This window comes from Orcinus orca, chromosome 7 (genome assembly GCF_937001465.1).
Source record: "Orcinus orca chromosome 7, mOrcOrc1.1, whole genome shotgun sequence".
NCBI lineage: Eukaryota > Metazoa > Chordata > Mammalia > Artiodactyla > Delphinidae > Orcinus > Orcinus orca.
The window spans coordinates 91,332,618-91,346,720 of record NC_064565.1 but is presented as its reverse complement, the minus strand read 5'-3'; the positions used below and the strand labels follow the sequence as shown (position 1 = coordinate 91,346,720).

The window sequence follows — 14,103 nt, the reverse complement described above, 5'->3', positions numbered from 1 at the left end:
GCTGCCGTAAAAAACAGTCTTCATTAAAGACTAGATGATGTTTACTTTTTTGAAGCCTTTTGTTCAGATCAGAGGTGATGCAGTGTTTCCTTTGCTTCCTGCAGTGGACTTGATTGACAGTTCTCTGATTCAGCATGTCCTACTACGTCAGAGTCTCTGGGAGGCAAGAGAAAGTGCTGTCTCTGTGCAGCAGCTTTTTCAGGCTCTGCAGGAGCTGTTTCAGAGAGTCAGGGTGGAAAAACCAGGACAGGTGCACCCCAGAGCTCCGGAACTCACTCTGAGCCTTCTCACAACAATGTATGACAGGTGAGGCTGAGGGGACCATGCTGTGACCTCACAGGGGGTGTTTAGTTGCCTCTGGTCATTGACCAGTTGGGGTTGTCTAATATTTATTCAAGGTTTGATATCTAAGAAGGCTTCTTTGTTTGTTTGTTTTCCTCATATGTATTATTCAGGAGGGGAACAAAGAAGTACATGCTTATCAACCTCACTAATATGAATGATTCATGGACAGCAAGAAGGGGGAAAATCCACATTTTCATACAGACTCATTTCCACTCTAGAGAAGCACACACACCTTTTGCTAGGGCAGTTATGCATCTATGTATATATATAAATTACACTTTTCTCTTGAGTCCCCGGTAGTATATGTCTTTGCTTATTCCTTTATAACCAGTTGTCAGTTTCTGTTTGTGAATAACGTGTGCATAAATGGCTAACCTATTGTCTTAGTCTGGGCTGCTATACCAAACTACCGTAGACTGGGTGACTTAAACATTTATTTCTCACAGTTCTGGAGGCTGGGAAGTCTAAGGTCAGGGCACCGGCAGACAGGTGGGTCTGGTGAGAACCCACTTCCTGGTACATAGAGGGCCATCTTTTGGCTGTGTCCTCACATGGTGAAAGGGGCGAGGGAGCTCTCTGGGGTCTCTTTTTTAGTAATAGCAATCCAATTCATAAGAGTTCCACCCTTGTGACCTAATCATCTTCCCAAGCCCCATCGCTAAATACCATCACATTGGGGGTTAGGATTTCAACATATGACTTGGAGAGGCACACGTAAAACAGCTTACACCCTGTCAAAGGCTTGATTATGCATGCTCTAAGTCAGTGGTGTTGGGGGTGTGTGTTTGTGAGTGTGTTTACCACTTTTTTGCCCCACTTCAGTTGTGTTTATCTTACGTGGTCTTGACCCAGTAGCCTTCATCCTGTAGAATGGAGTTTTAAAAGCTCACAGTAAATATAAAACATTTGGAAAGTGCAGAAAAGAGTGAAGAAGAAGAAATACCACCCCAAAGCCTGCCTCCCAAAGGCAAGCACAGTTTAACCACTAGGCAAATTCCTTACTAGTTTATTATTTATTTATTTTTGTTGTTGTACAAATAGTATATAAGCATGTTCTCAAGTTATTTTTTCATGATTTCAGTCTCCTTAAGCATTATGATTTTGGCTGTCCTTTCTTGTATCAATGCCTGCCTGTAACAATCCGCCGGCATTTGATACATTGTATTTTGTAGGTTTGGAAACTGCACAACCAAGGGGCACAGGGTGATGAGGCTCTAAGTGAGGGCCTGAGAACGGGTGGATTTTTTTAATATAAATGTTTGCTCCTTCTGCCTGCCTTTTGGTCCTTGTCTCTGTTGTTTGGTTTCCCAGCTTGTGAGCCCTAAAGGAAGTGAGACTGCCTGGTCCAGGAGGACCCAGGAAGACCCAGGAAGATGCCTGTGTCTCCAGTGCCTAGGACAGTGCTTAGTACAGAGAAAGCACCCAATAAACATTTGTTGAACACATGAATGAATGAATAAATGAAGGATGAAATATTTTCATTCAATTCTTAGTTCTGTCAAATTCTAGATATAGGAAAACTGACCATGAAAAGAGTGAACTTGTAACACAGTGTCAGAAATGTCCATTCAGGGACTTCCCTGGCGGTCCAGTGGTTAAGACCCTGAGCTACTGCTGCAGGGGGCGCAGGTTCCATCCCTTGTTGGGGAGCTAAGATCCCACATGCTGCACTGTGCAGCCAAAAAAAAAAAAGAAAGAAAGAAATGTCCATTCACAGTCATGGTTTTTATAAACCACTTCACCAAGAATAACCCTGCCTTCCCCATTCATATCTCTGTTTTGTTGCCATGCAGCTCGGGAACGGGTTTTCTCAAGCTTGGACCTGCAGCCGCCGCCCTGATTGCCCTCTCAGGGGATAGTCCTCTTACAAAATACAGAGGTAACATATGTAGGAGTTTTGAATGTCTGAAGTGCGGTGACCACCAAATCTCTCCAACACGTTATCTGCTTCACTCACTCCTGTGCCCCCGCCACACTGCTCTGGTTCGACAAGTACTCAGCAACACTTAGAATTTTTCAAGATGTTGATCTATGCTTTCTAACTATTCATAATTTGGTTATCCTTGATATTTATTTGTATAGGGATTATTCAGACACCAGTAGTTATTATTCCCTTAAAGACAGACTCTGCTCACATCGCCATTTACCAACCTTGTGGTCTTTGTCATTGATGTGCTAGATTATCAAAAAGTTGAAATGTGAATGTGTCTTCATTAATTATCAAATTATTTAGTTTGAGAAGCCTTCAAAACAGCAAGCAAATAACCAAGAATTATAACTTTCGCCTTTATAGCCACAAATAAACTGTTTAGAATTCAAAGCACATATTCTTCGAAGATATATAGCAAGTATTCAGTTTAAAGATTTCTTTCCCCCCTTATGTGTCTAGCTCTTTTTCAGCTCTATGCAGAAAATAACAGGGGAGGTTATAATTCTGGGGGACGCATGACTCGAAGGATTTTGAGAAACCTACTAACAGATCTACAACAGGTAAATCTCTAATACTTAAGAATTCTAAATTTGTTCCAGTTATATTAGTCACATTTATTATTAAAGGATCTGATTTTTACAGTGTCAGTTCTACCTTAATATAGCTCTCCATGCAACCTCTCCCCTCTTTACCTGGTATTATCTGAATATAGGCTGATCTATTGCAATTGCTCCCTAACTGGTTTGCCCAACTCAATCCTCTCCTCTCTGCAACTCTTCCTCCACACAGCAGCCAATGACTCTTCCAAAATGTAAATGTAAATGCCTAAAATTCTTCGTTGGCCATATTCTGTCATAGAATAAAACCTGAACTCAGCATTACAGGCAAAGCTTTCATGATTTGACTCAATCCTTCTCTTTTCAGAAAGAGGTAAATCATGATACTTATACAAATATAAAATGAACATGTATTCAAAATTTTATTTAATTTGTTAATTAGAAGAGGGCTCCAGTAAGTTACAACTAGTTGAAAGAAATAATCAAAGAACAGACAAGCTGATAGATTAAGAATGTTACAATGAATTTGCAGGTGGACCCAAGACTGACTTTGGGCTGAAGGGGAGGGTTGTCCCTCAACCAGGACAGAATTTATTTGCATGTCTATAGATCAGAATTATTTGCATTGTGATCAGTTGTCTACAAGTTAATATTAATGTCTACAAAATTATAAAATAGCTTAGTCAAAGACAGTGATGCATATCTCTATAGGTTCAGATAATCCCCATTGAAACAATATCCAGTGGTTTCTTTTGCGTATTTCACAGTGTTTAAGTTTTCCTTCCATCATTGTCACTCTTGCGTATCAAAATTGTTACTGTACCTGAATGCACCAAGTTCTCCATGCCTGACTTGTGCAGGTGCAATCTGTCTGCAACACCACTGCCTCTCCTTTCGCTTGACAAATACTGTTTGTCTTTCAAGATCATTCAAATATCAGTCACCTCCTCACTGAAAGCTCCTTTAACTCTTGTACATAATTTTGTTATAGCACTTGTCAAATGTTGTTGCAATTATGTCCTAGGTATATGCTTTTCCCACTAGGCTGCTTCTCAAGGGCAAGAATTTTATCTCATTTATCTTCATGGCTTGAAAAGTTCTTGATACTAAAGCCTTCAACGGTGCTTAATGGGAACATAGATGAAATGCAACCCCGAATACTCAAATAGTTGCTTTCCATCATTTCCTATTCTTTAAGAATGTACAAATGTAGTGTTGTTTTTATCCATACTAGGCAAGGGAATTTAACCCCCTTAAAGTAAATATGTTTCTTAAATATTAAAATGATGTAAAATCATGTAACCAAGCAAGATCTTCTGCAAATGGGTTAAGCAGGCTCTGGATTATCTTGTGTACAGTGGTCACTGTCCTTCTGTATCTTTTACCCCTATTTCAAGGATGTGTCTATTCTTCTTCAAGCCCCTGTAAAATCCCCAAACTAGGTTTTCCTCACCATGAAGCCATAGTAATTTTCTGTCATTTTCCCCCCGGGTCTGGACTGTAAGGGAGAAAAAAATTTCTTTTTCCTTGACCCATCTTAAGTTCTGTGACTGGGGCCCTATAAATTGGACTGGCAAAAGACAGAATTAACAAGAGAAAAACAAACCAAAGTTTAAATGTGTATGGTGCATACACATGGGAACACCGAGTGATGAGTAACTCAAAGAGGTGGATGGAACTCAGGCTTGTAAATTATTTTACATTAAACAAAGGGAAGGGGGCTCTGGGCTTCTGGGTGGGGGGAGGCAAGTTATGAGAAAGTGACCGGGAAATAGATGGTGAACAAGGGTTGTTTAGTAAGGTTTGTTATACAGATTTAAGTCTGTGAGTTTTCCATTAATAAGTGTTGTTAAGAGTCCTCCTCTTCCTGATAGGGAGAGGGAGACACTATTGGTAAAAAGAAATTTCCTTTATAAATGTAAATTTCCTTTACAAAAGGAAAACCTGTGCCCTGTTTTTATAGCTTTTTCTGCATCTACTGGTTCTCAGTGGCCTTTAGTTCAAAACAATACGTATGCCAAGGGCTCGTATTTGGGGGTGACCTATTCTGGTACCCTTCAGAACCGAGGATTCTGAACTGAGGATAATTATGATACAGGTGGGAGTGGGTAAGGAAAGAGATTATCAGACAGGGAATATGATTTAGAAAAACCTACCCAAAATTACCTTTGCTTTGATTTGGCCTTAATAGTAATAGTTTACATTCATATTGATTGTAATAATTAGTATTTAATGTATTCTGTAAATTCCAAAGAATATGTAAGATGTTCATATTTTTTAAGTGGAGCAATGATTTTTTTTTTTTTTAATTCCTAAGGTTCAAACATCATATGTAGTTATTTAAGAGCCGCTCTGGTGGTTGCAGCAGCACATGGGCCCTGTTTTCTGCTGACTCCAGGCATGTTAAGGAGCTACTTCCCCATCAATCCCAACATCTTAGGACTCAAGCTGCGGGGAGCCAGGGAAACTGGGAAAATCTGTCCATCCATTTGTGCAACCAGGCTTGTTACACTAAGGTGTTGAGGTGGATGTAATGAAAGAAGATGGACGGAGGGGCACTTTCCTCCTCCTGAAATCCTGTACTGCTTCTTCACTACTACAGCCGGCACCAGGCTCGCTCCCCATCCAAGAGGCCCTAAAAATCTGCCCTTGTTTCAGGCTCAACTGAGGTCAATGAGCTGCCGCATGGCAGCTCCTGCAGCGCTGTCTCCCCCCCAATGCATTAGTAGGCTTCTGAGAAAGCTGTTAGGAAGGTGGAGATTTGCACGGCAAATTATCATCCCATTTACTGCCATTAAGAACACTGAGATGGGTTCCCACAGAAAACTCCAGGCCCTACCGTGTAATCCCAACCCCTCGCGCAAGAATCGTCATTATCATTTCAAGTGGTGTTCTGCCTGTGCTGGCATGCTATCCAGCCACACTGCATCCTTCCGTAGAACACCTGCAAGAAATTAGTCAAATGGGCAATTCATCCACAAAATCTTTGTGCACACACTTAAAAGCCAAAAGTGTATGTTAGAACCCATTACAGAAGTGAATTTTCTTTTGACTGGTGTCAGAATCACAGAGCTGGCAAGTGGGTCCTATCTGATCCACATTCCTTATTTTACAAATGAGGCTAAACCCCTTTCTCAGAGCTCAAGGACGCCGTCCAAATAAGTGCTCCAGTTAGCTCATCAGCACTCTCAGGCCAAAGTATGGTTAGTGAGTTATTTTTTCAGACAAAAGCCAAATAACGCATAGTACTTATTCAGCTGGTGATGGGGTTATTATCAATTTAAAGTACAAGCCATCTTGTCAGGATTACGCAAATGTTTGTTGACTTCTGTCTGGCTAATTGTCAGCAAAGTGGCTCTAAGTGCCACTTTCCTGATTAGAAGAATGTTTATTCGAGTTGATGGACTCAGCAGGGGGGGTCTCTGAAATTACTTCTGAGCTTGGGAGCAACGCCTGCTGACAGACTGTGCTGTAGAAGACATCAGATGTGAAACTGGGACCCACAACCAAATGGGCATAAATGGAGGTGACAGGTACATGTATCTGTGCATATAGATAATGTCAGGGCCAAGTCCCTGGCCATCTCGGCAGTCACAAGGGGTTCTCAGTCCCTTCGTTAAACTCCTTAATGGGACTGATTGAAAGATGGAAACCATTGAGTGAGGTAGTATAAATCAAGCCATTGGAATACACATCAGGACTGGGTGCGACAAAGCTTTGGGAGAACCCCTCAACAGAGTAAGGAGTCTTAGAGTGAGATCTCAATTCTGCAGCTAACTTGCATTTGTTTGTTTGTTTTCTTGCTTGTTTGTTGTACCTTGGACAAAATTCCAGGTCTCAATTACTCCTTGCTTTAAACAAAGATAATGACTGCCCTACCTCAGAAATTGGGATTTGTGAAAATGAGACGACGTGAAAGTGTTTGAAAAGGTTTCCTTAAAACTGCCCTGAACTTTGATACAGTATTGTCGTTACTTGTAATTCATAGGTGCACAAGGGCAAAGAAAGATTAAATATTTGACTGGGGTCAAAAGAAGAGAAACAATGCAAGCCCTCCCTGTATTTCCCCCACTGCCAGACTTTCTTCTCACTCCTCCTCCCAGCTCCACTTCTTCCCACTTGTTCATTCATTATCTCTATTCATACACCGCACAAAACCCACACATGTCCTGTTTGCCTAGACTGAGACAGCTCATCCAGCCTCGGACACCAGATACTTGTGACGCTGTGGCCGTAAGCGCCACCGCTCAGGCATGACTGGTGGCCACCTATTTCTCCATTTCTTGATCGCTGACGTGGGGTTTCTTGCCTCTTGTAGATCCCGACTGTCATGGGGGAAAGTCGAGCTCTGTGCTCTGTGGAGAGTGCTACACGCAGCTGTTTCCAAGGGGTGAGTGCCATTCACATGTCCCTTGGATCTGGGGGGCAGACACCACTGCTGAGGGGCAGACACCACAGCTGACCCATTTAAATCACAGACCTACTACTCTACACCGCCTCCTAGACAACCTAATTTAGAGGTAGACTTGCCCCGACTTTGCATGTGATAAACTTCTTAAGCAGAGCCTACAGAAACAGAGCCAGAAGAGAAGATGAAAATACATTTTCATCTCTACAAGAGACCAAAGTTCTGCCTAGAAACACATCTGAGTGTGCCATGGTTTTTCAGGTGTTGAGCTCAGCAATTAAAGAAGAGAAATTCCTATCTTGGTTACAATCTGAACCTCCCATCCTCCTGTGGCTCCCGACCTGCTACCGACTGTCAGCCACTGAAATGGTCACTCACCCTGTTCGATGTCGAATCTGCAGGAACTTCCCCATCACAGGACTGAGGTAGAGTCATTCATCACTATTACCTGGACCATCACTCTCCAAATGGGTCTGGAGTTGGAGCTGCATCTCTCCAGATTGTTTTTTGTGGTCCTTCTCACACATCTAGAACTCAGTTGATTTTGGGGGATCAATAATTTCCTGTATGAGTGATCCTGCTTATAATACATTTTATTTTACCTTCTATAATTAATGGAATATTAAGTTCTATTGACACATACTCTGACCGCTAGATGTTTTTGTTCCTTAAGGGGAAATTTTTTTGTCTTTTGTTACCAAAAAATGCTGTTAAATACTTTGGAACCATCCATAATAATAACAATAGTTTACATTCTTTGCTTTTTTAAAAGTTTTATTGAAGTATAGTTGATTTACAATGTTGTGTTAATTTCTGCTGTGCAGCAAAGTGGTTCAGTTAAACGTATATATATTCTTTTTCATGTTCTTTTCCGTTACGGTTTATCACAGGATATTGACTATAGTTCTTTGTGCTATATAGTAGGACCTTGTTACATTTGTTAAATGTTGAACAAGTGTTAGGTTGTGTTGTTCACATGGATCATTTCATGTAAAGCCTGTTACAACTCTGTATAAATGTGGTATTATTATGCCTAATTTGCAGAGACACTAAATAACTTAAACTTAAGCTCACATGGTTAGCAAGTGGCAGAGGCTACCGACCGAATCCAGGGTGCCTGCTTTGCAACCGTGATGCTCTGCTGCCGCCTTGTGCAGACAACTGAGAACATTCCTTGAACCCAAAGGAATGATGAGGCTTTGTGGGAGCAGCTCACGCCAGAGCTTCTCTGGCCTCGAGGAAAAGGCAGATTTGAAAGCTAGGTTTGGACATTGGAGATTCAGACCTTTCCACAGCTTTGAGGATGACAGTCAAAATCCCATATTAGGGAAAGGGTGTTGTAGTTCTCTTGTCAATACACCAATAAAGGGCTTCCCTGGTGGTGCAGTGGTTGAGAGTCCACCTGCCAATGCAGGGGACACGGGTTCGTGCCCCGGTCCGGGAAGATCCCACATGCCGCGGAGCGGCTGGGCCCGTGAGCCATGGCCACTGAGCCTGCGCGTCCGGAGCCTGTGCTCCACAACGGGAGAGGCCACAACAGTAAGAGGCCCACGTACCGCAAAAAAAACCCCAAAAAACAAAAACAAAAACAAAAATGCCGCTGTGTGACTTTTCCTTTCTCCTAGAAATCTGAGGCAATGTACAGTTTTCACATATGCAGACAGCTGCGTGATCTGGGCATGGCCTTTAACCTTTCTAGACCTTGGTTTCTTCGTAAGCAAGAGGAGAGGTGGGTCAAATGATGACTTAGACTTCTTTTAGCTGTAAACTTCTGAGTCTATTAGAAATTGCTTGAATGTATTACAGTTCTAACCTTAAACCTGTGTTTTTGGCTCTCAGAAAACTCCAGCAATAGCCTCAAGGCTTTTAGTTTCAGTGAGATTCATAAAGACATTTTAGAGCAGAAGTGTTTGCAGATCTGGAAGCATAGCAGGAAGAGGCAAAGACTTGACCTCCTAAAGTAAGAGAAGCTACAAAGCCCAGAGCTTGTTCCTAAGACAAGTGTTCGATTTTAGCAGAATGTGTCACATTTATGCTCTGTAATAGCCATGTAAGTTTGAAATGAAATTAGGGGGAAAAAAGTTGGTTCTCTATGAGTAAAGCCATCAACAACAGACCAATCTCATTATCCACACTGCACCCTTTCTCACACACCTGTCGGTAGTTTCAGAGCATGGAGGAAATAAGCCAAGATTAGGGTCAGTGTATTGTCCTAACAAGTCAACTGTAACCATACAGTAATGCTAAATAAAGCAGCCAGGACAGGTGGCTCATCAAATCATCTTTATAAAAAATGCTTTATGTTATAGACTTCATGTCTCCCCAGTTACGCATGCTGAATAATTTTCAAAGCTTTGTAAAAACTTTGGAAGGCCGAGAGGGCAGGGTTTACTAGCCCCATTTTCTTCATTGAAGAAACTGTCATTCATTTAATTTCCTTCAACTAATGTTCTTTGAAAACCTGCGTTGTTCCAGGTATCTTCAAAACAATGAGCTTAAGTTTCCATTTCAAGGTCACCTAGTAACAGTGGCATGTGACTCAAACTCAAGTCTCCTGCCTTGGTGGTCTATTAACAGGGGTTAAAATAGCTGGCTCTCCATTTAGATGGTATCCCTGGGCTCAAAACCTAATGCTACCACTTACTACGTAGTTGTGTAACTTTGTGCAATTGCTTAAACTCTCTTTGAATCAGTTTCTTCAAATGAGGATAATAATAAGAATGCCTTGCCTTAAAGAACTTTCATGGGGATTAACTATGTCAATGCATGTCCACTGCCTGCTACACAGTAAGGGCTCAAAAATGTTTGCTACTGTGATAGCCCTTCAACACTCTGTATTAATATCCTACCCTGGGACTAGATGTCAGGGACGGCAGTGAACAAGGACTGTGAGAGTTGGTCTCATGGCATTAGCACCCTCCTGCTCTGCCTTCCAAAGACTTTGGTCAGAAGCCCTTCTGCCATCTGGCCTCAGGAACATTGCAAGTGGTTTTTTTTGTTTTATTTTTGGTTTTTTTGCGGTACACGGGCCTCTCCCTGTTGTGGCCTCTCCCATTGTGGAGCACAGGCTCCAGACGCGCAGGCTCAGCGGCCATGGCTCACGGGCCCAGCCGCTCCGCGGCATGTGGGATCTTCCCGGACCGGGGCACGAACCCATGTCCCCCGCATCAGCAGGCGGACTCTCAACCACTGCGCCACCAGGGAAGCCCCATTGCAAGTTTTTATTCCTCCGTTCTCCACAGTTACCTGTAGGTCTGATAGGTCTGAAAAGTGCTAACCCTTCTTCTTCACCCCAGTCTGCATTACTTTACTCCTCATCTTTCTTCCTGGGATTTCCTCTACTTTAATCTCCCACCCAGCATTCTATGCCTAGCATGAGTCTCAGCTCTTTCAGAAAAATTTATCAGACCATACCAGCTCCCAGGGATGTCCCCCATCTCTCCTACAGCATGTATTTTCCATGCCTCTTGCTCGGCACTTCATCACACAGTATCTAATTTTGCTAGTTAGTACCTCAAGCTTCCATATCATGTCTTTGCAGCCAGATATGAAATTTGAAGAGCATAGGAATCTTGACATAGTTTAATTTTTATAACTTTGAAGACCGGGGTTGAAAACTCAAATGCTGTTGGGGGCAAGGCAAGGAGTATAAATGAGGGCAGTAGTCTGGGGAGGGACTGTCTTAAAGGTGTAGCTGTCCCCTTGTCCTCGCCCATTGCTGCCGTTGATGAGGAAGACCCTACTTTATGCCGCATCCTCTGTAGATGAAGCAGGAAAAAAAGTATAGATCCCTGATATTTTGCAGACAAACAATATGATCCCACTCATCCTTAAAAGTTACTAATTCATGGCTATGAGGTCTCACCAGCCCTCCCCAATATCACAACATGTTCCCTGAGTGCCCAGAGACACGCTTCCCTACCAGAGTGTCTCAAGATTTCCGCCTGTCTTTCTGATCACAGGAGATTTAAGATTGTAACTGTCCATAACAGAAAGCCTGCAACACTGATGTGTTAAGAAACCTGGGTGTGGTGGTCACTCAGTCCTGGCTGGTGAGGAACTCCCTCTCTTCCACATTATTCTTTCCTACATACAGATTTCTGATAAATGACACATTTATTTTAGATTTTTATCTATGGTTTTATTTTCCCCAACACCACACAAGAATGCAGGTCCAATATCATCATATCTCACACATTTCCAGAGAAGCTAGAATTCAAACTTTTTGGAAATCTCCCAGTTTCCTTTAAGTTGGCAGTTAAATTCAAATTACCTGAATGAATTATGCAGCTACAGAAATGTGGCTGCAGCCTTAAGGGTCTATCCTAAAGGTTGTAGCACATAATACCCTGCATGTAAAAGACACTTGGTATTTGGGGGGCGGGGTGGAGAGGATGAATCCGGCCTCTATATGATAGTTTGTTGACAAAACTATATTAATTTAATGTCATGTTATAAAAATGCCAACAGAAGAAGACAACTTTATACTCACTCGATAGCTCAGACACCTCCTGTATATTTTAGGGTGCTTATTCTCCACCTGAATAATACTTTCTTTGCTCACCTCCTAGTAGTGATGTAAGTCACACTTCCATTTTAATTGGCAGATACCGCTGTCTGAAGTGTCTCAACTTTGACATCTGTCAGGTGTGTTTCTTATCTGGTCTTCAGAGCAAGTCCCACCAGAAGTCTCATCCTGTGATTGAGAACTGCATCCAGGTAACATCTAATGCCGTGTACCAAACTCTTCATGAATCTTATCAGTGAAAGCTACAGCAATTAAAAAACTTTTCCTCCTGGAAAACCACAGGTTCTGCTCCTTTCATACATATAATATTTAAGACTAAGGAAGTGGCAAGCTCAACCTTAACTATCTCTCAATATACATATACTTTCTTTACACTGTAGATTTTAATAAACCTTTTGGGGATAAGAAAAGGCCAGAGTATAATCTGAAACCATTGACTCCTACTGTGCACTAGAAAATATCTGAGCGGTAAGAGGGGAGAGGCATTGGAAATGGACACAGATTAAAAAGAAAAAGCCCTGGTTTGGTAAAATGACGCATCAAGGTCTCTAGTTGCTAGTACATTTCGGGAATTTTCTTTTTTAACATGTCTTTTCCTGAGCACTAAAATTCAAGTAAGTTTTTCCTTAGGAAAAACAAAAGAGAAAGATTTCTATCTCAGTTTTGACTGGAAAAGTGTAAAACTGAGACTTCATAGCTGACTTTCAAAATTTTTTAAAGAAAATGATAATACTCAGCAAGAGAATTCAGCTCTTGCTAAGAAGAAAGAGAAATAGGATAATTTTAAAGCAGAGAGCATTTCAATTTTTCCAGAAAGGACACTCTCTTTTCATCACTGAGTATGAATCCGTTTCTCCATGCAGATGGCCTCATCCCCAAATTTCACAATAGTGAAAAATATTGATTAATTACCTTTACTGAGGACAGTTCTCCCCTCATTCTCTCTTTACCATGAATGGTCCACAAAAGTCATGTGCCTCAATCTTGCCAAATAATTTTCAATGGATATTGCTTTACTAAATTTTATTAACCCAGATCCTCAGATCATTGGCCTATGAGCCTCTTGTTTCTAAAAGTCTGGGGAGAAATAGGGCTTATCGATATTAGACTGACACCATGTGGTCATTTTGTTATTACACTTTAGATTTCAAGGGTTGAATATTTTTAATTAAAGGTCTCGCTGCTTTGTTTCCTTTTGCCTTACCTGTGGGGGGGACTTCAGGTGGTCTGAGAATCCACTGATATTTTATACAAGACTAAATGTATGAGGATTTTTCTGGAAATAAAATCTCAGAGGAACCCTCCAAATTAGTAACCACAGGCTTAGTCCTCTTTCATACCTTCTTCTAGCTTTCATACCTTCTTCTAGCTTTAACCTTCCCCATTCCTGGGTTGCTCTAAGGAACAGGAGTTTTTGTAGAAGTTGCGGGGTATTTAATTCGGAAACGTATACTATATGTATGTGTATAGAGAGAGGATGTGAAGAAATTCAGGTAGTAAGGAAGTAAGATGATTTTTCTGTGGACATCACGGTAAGTGAAATAATTTCAGAAACTTCCATGGCGGCCAATCCACCCACGTAAGGAAAGAAGACCACTTTAAGACTGATCTGATGCCCCTTGTTCTGTTGGCCATTCCAGCAGGTGTCAACAAAAGACAATACAAAACTCTTCCTCAGGACCCTCAGAAACAACCTGCTCCAAGGGCGCTGTAGGAGGAAAGAAGCTGCGAGAAGGCAGTGGCTGCTGGACCAGGTGAATCCAAGGGATGTGGCTAACCAGGCACAGGCCAGGTGAGTGTCTCCGAGTGACAGTCGTGCAGGTTAGCAACCCAGAGCCTGGGTACTAGGTTATGAAGCCAGCAAGCAGGGGAGGGGTAAAGATGCTGTTCCCCTCTAGAAGCGACCTTTAATTTTAAAGTAGACCGCGAGACAAAAATACCTTTAAGTGGCCCATCCAATCATTTAGAGTTATCCCAACTAAAGACCTCAGGCAGACACAGAAGATTTTTAGTATTAGAGTATTTGAATAACTTTCTCCAACATCTTTCTTTTTTGTTGGGTTACTTTTGAAAGCCTAATTCAGAATTAATACTTATTTTTAAAAAAAGGAAAAGAAAGACACATTCCATCACTCACAGGTGAGTGCTATTCACATTTCAGCATTACCAGATCAGGAATTATGCTACAGATACAACTTTTCAACCTTTTCTCCATTTACATTAAACAGAGAGCATTTTCCCTGTCATTAGCTTCCAAAATATCATTTCAATGACCTCACTCTTATCCTTATAAGGAAGTGCCGTAATTCACAAGCAATCCCTTAACATTTTGGTT

At 41.7% G+C, this 14,103-nt stretch overlaps 1 protein-coding gene across 1 annotated transcript in view; it reads left to right on the top strand.

Moving 5' to 3' along the window:
- Positions 1-14,103, top strand: part of DYTN (dystrotelin) — a 50,846-nt gene that overhangs the window by 11,502 nt on the left and 25,241 nt on the right. The window contains exons 3-9 of the mRNA XM_004262803.3: positions 105-306; positions 2,139-2,224; positions 2,735-2,835; positions 7,151-7,222; positions 7,502-7,665; positions 11,848-11,959; positions 13,412-13,560. Coding sequence (XP_004262851.1) covers positions 105-306; positions 2,139-2,224; positions 2,735-2,835; positions 7,151-7,222; positions 7,502-7,665; positions 11,848-11,959; positions 13,412-13,560 — 886 coding nt within the window. The remainder of the gene's footprint in view (positions 1-104; positions 307-2,138; positions 2,225-2,734; positions 2,836-7,150; positions 7,223-7,501; positions 7,666-11,847; positions 11,960-13,411; positions 13,561-14,103) is intronic.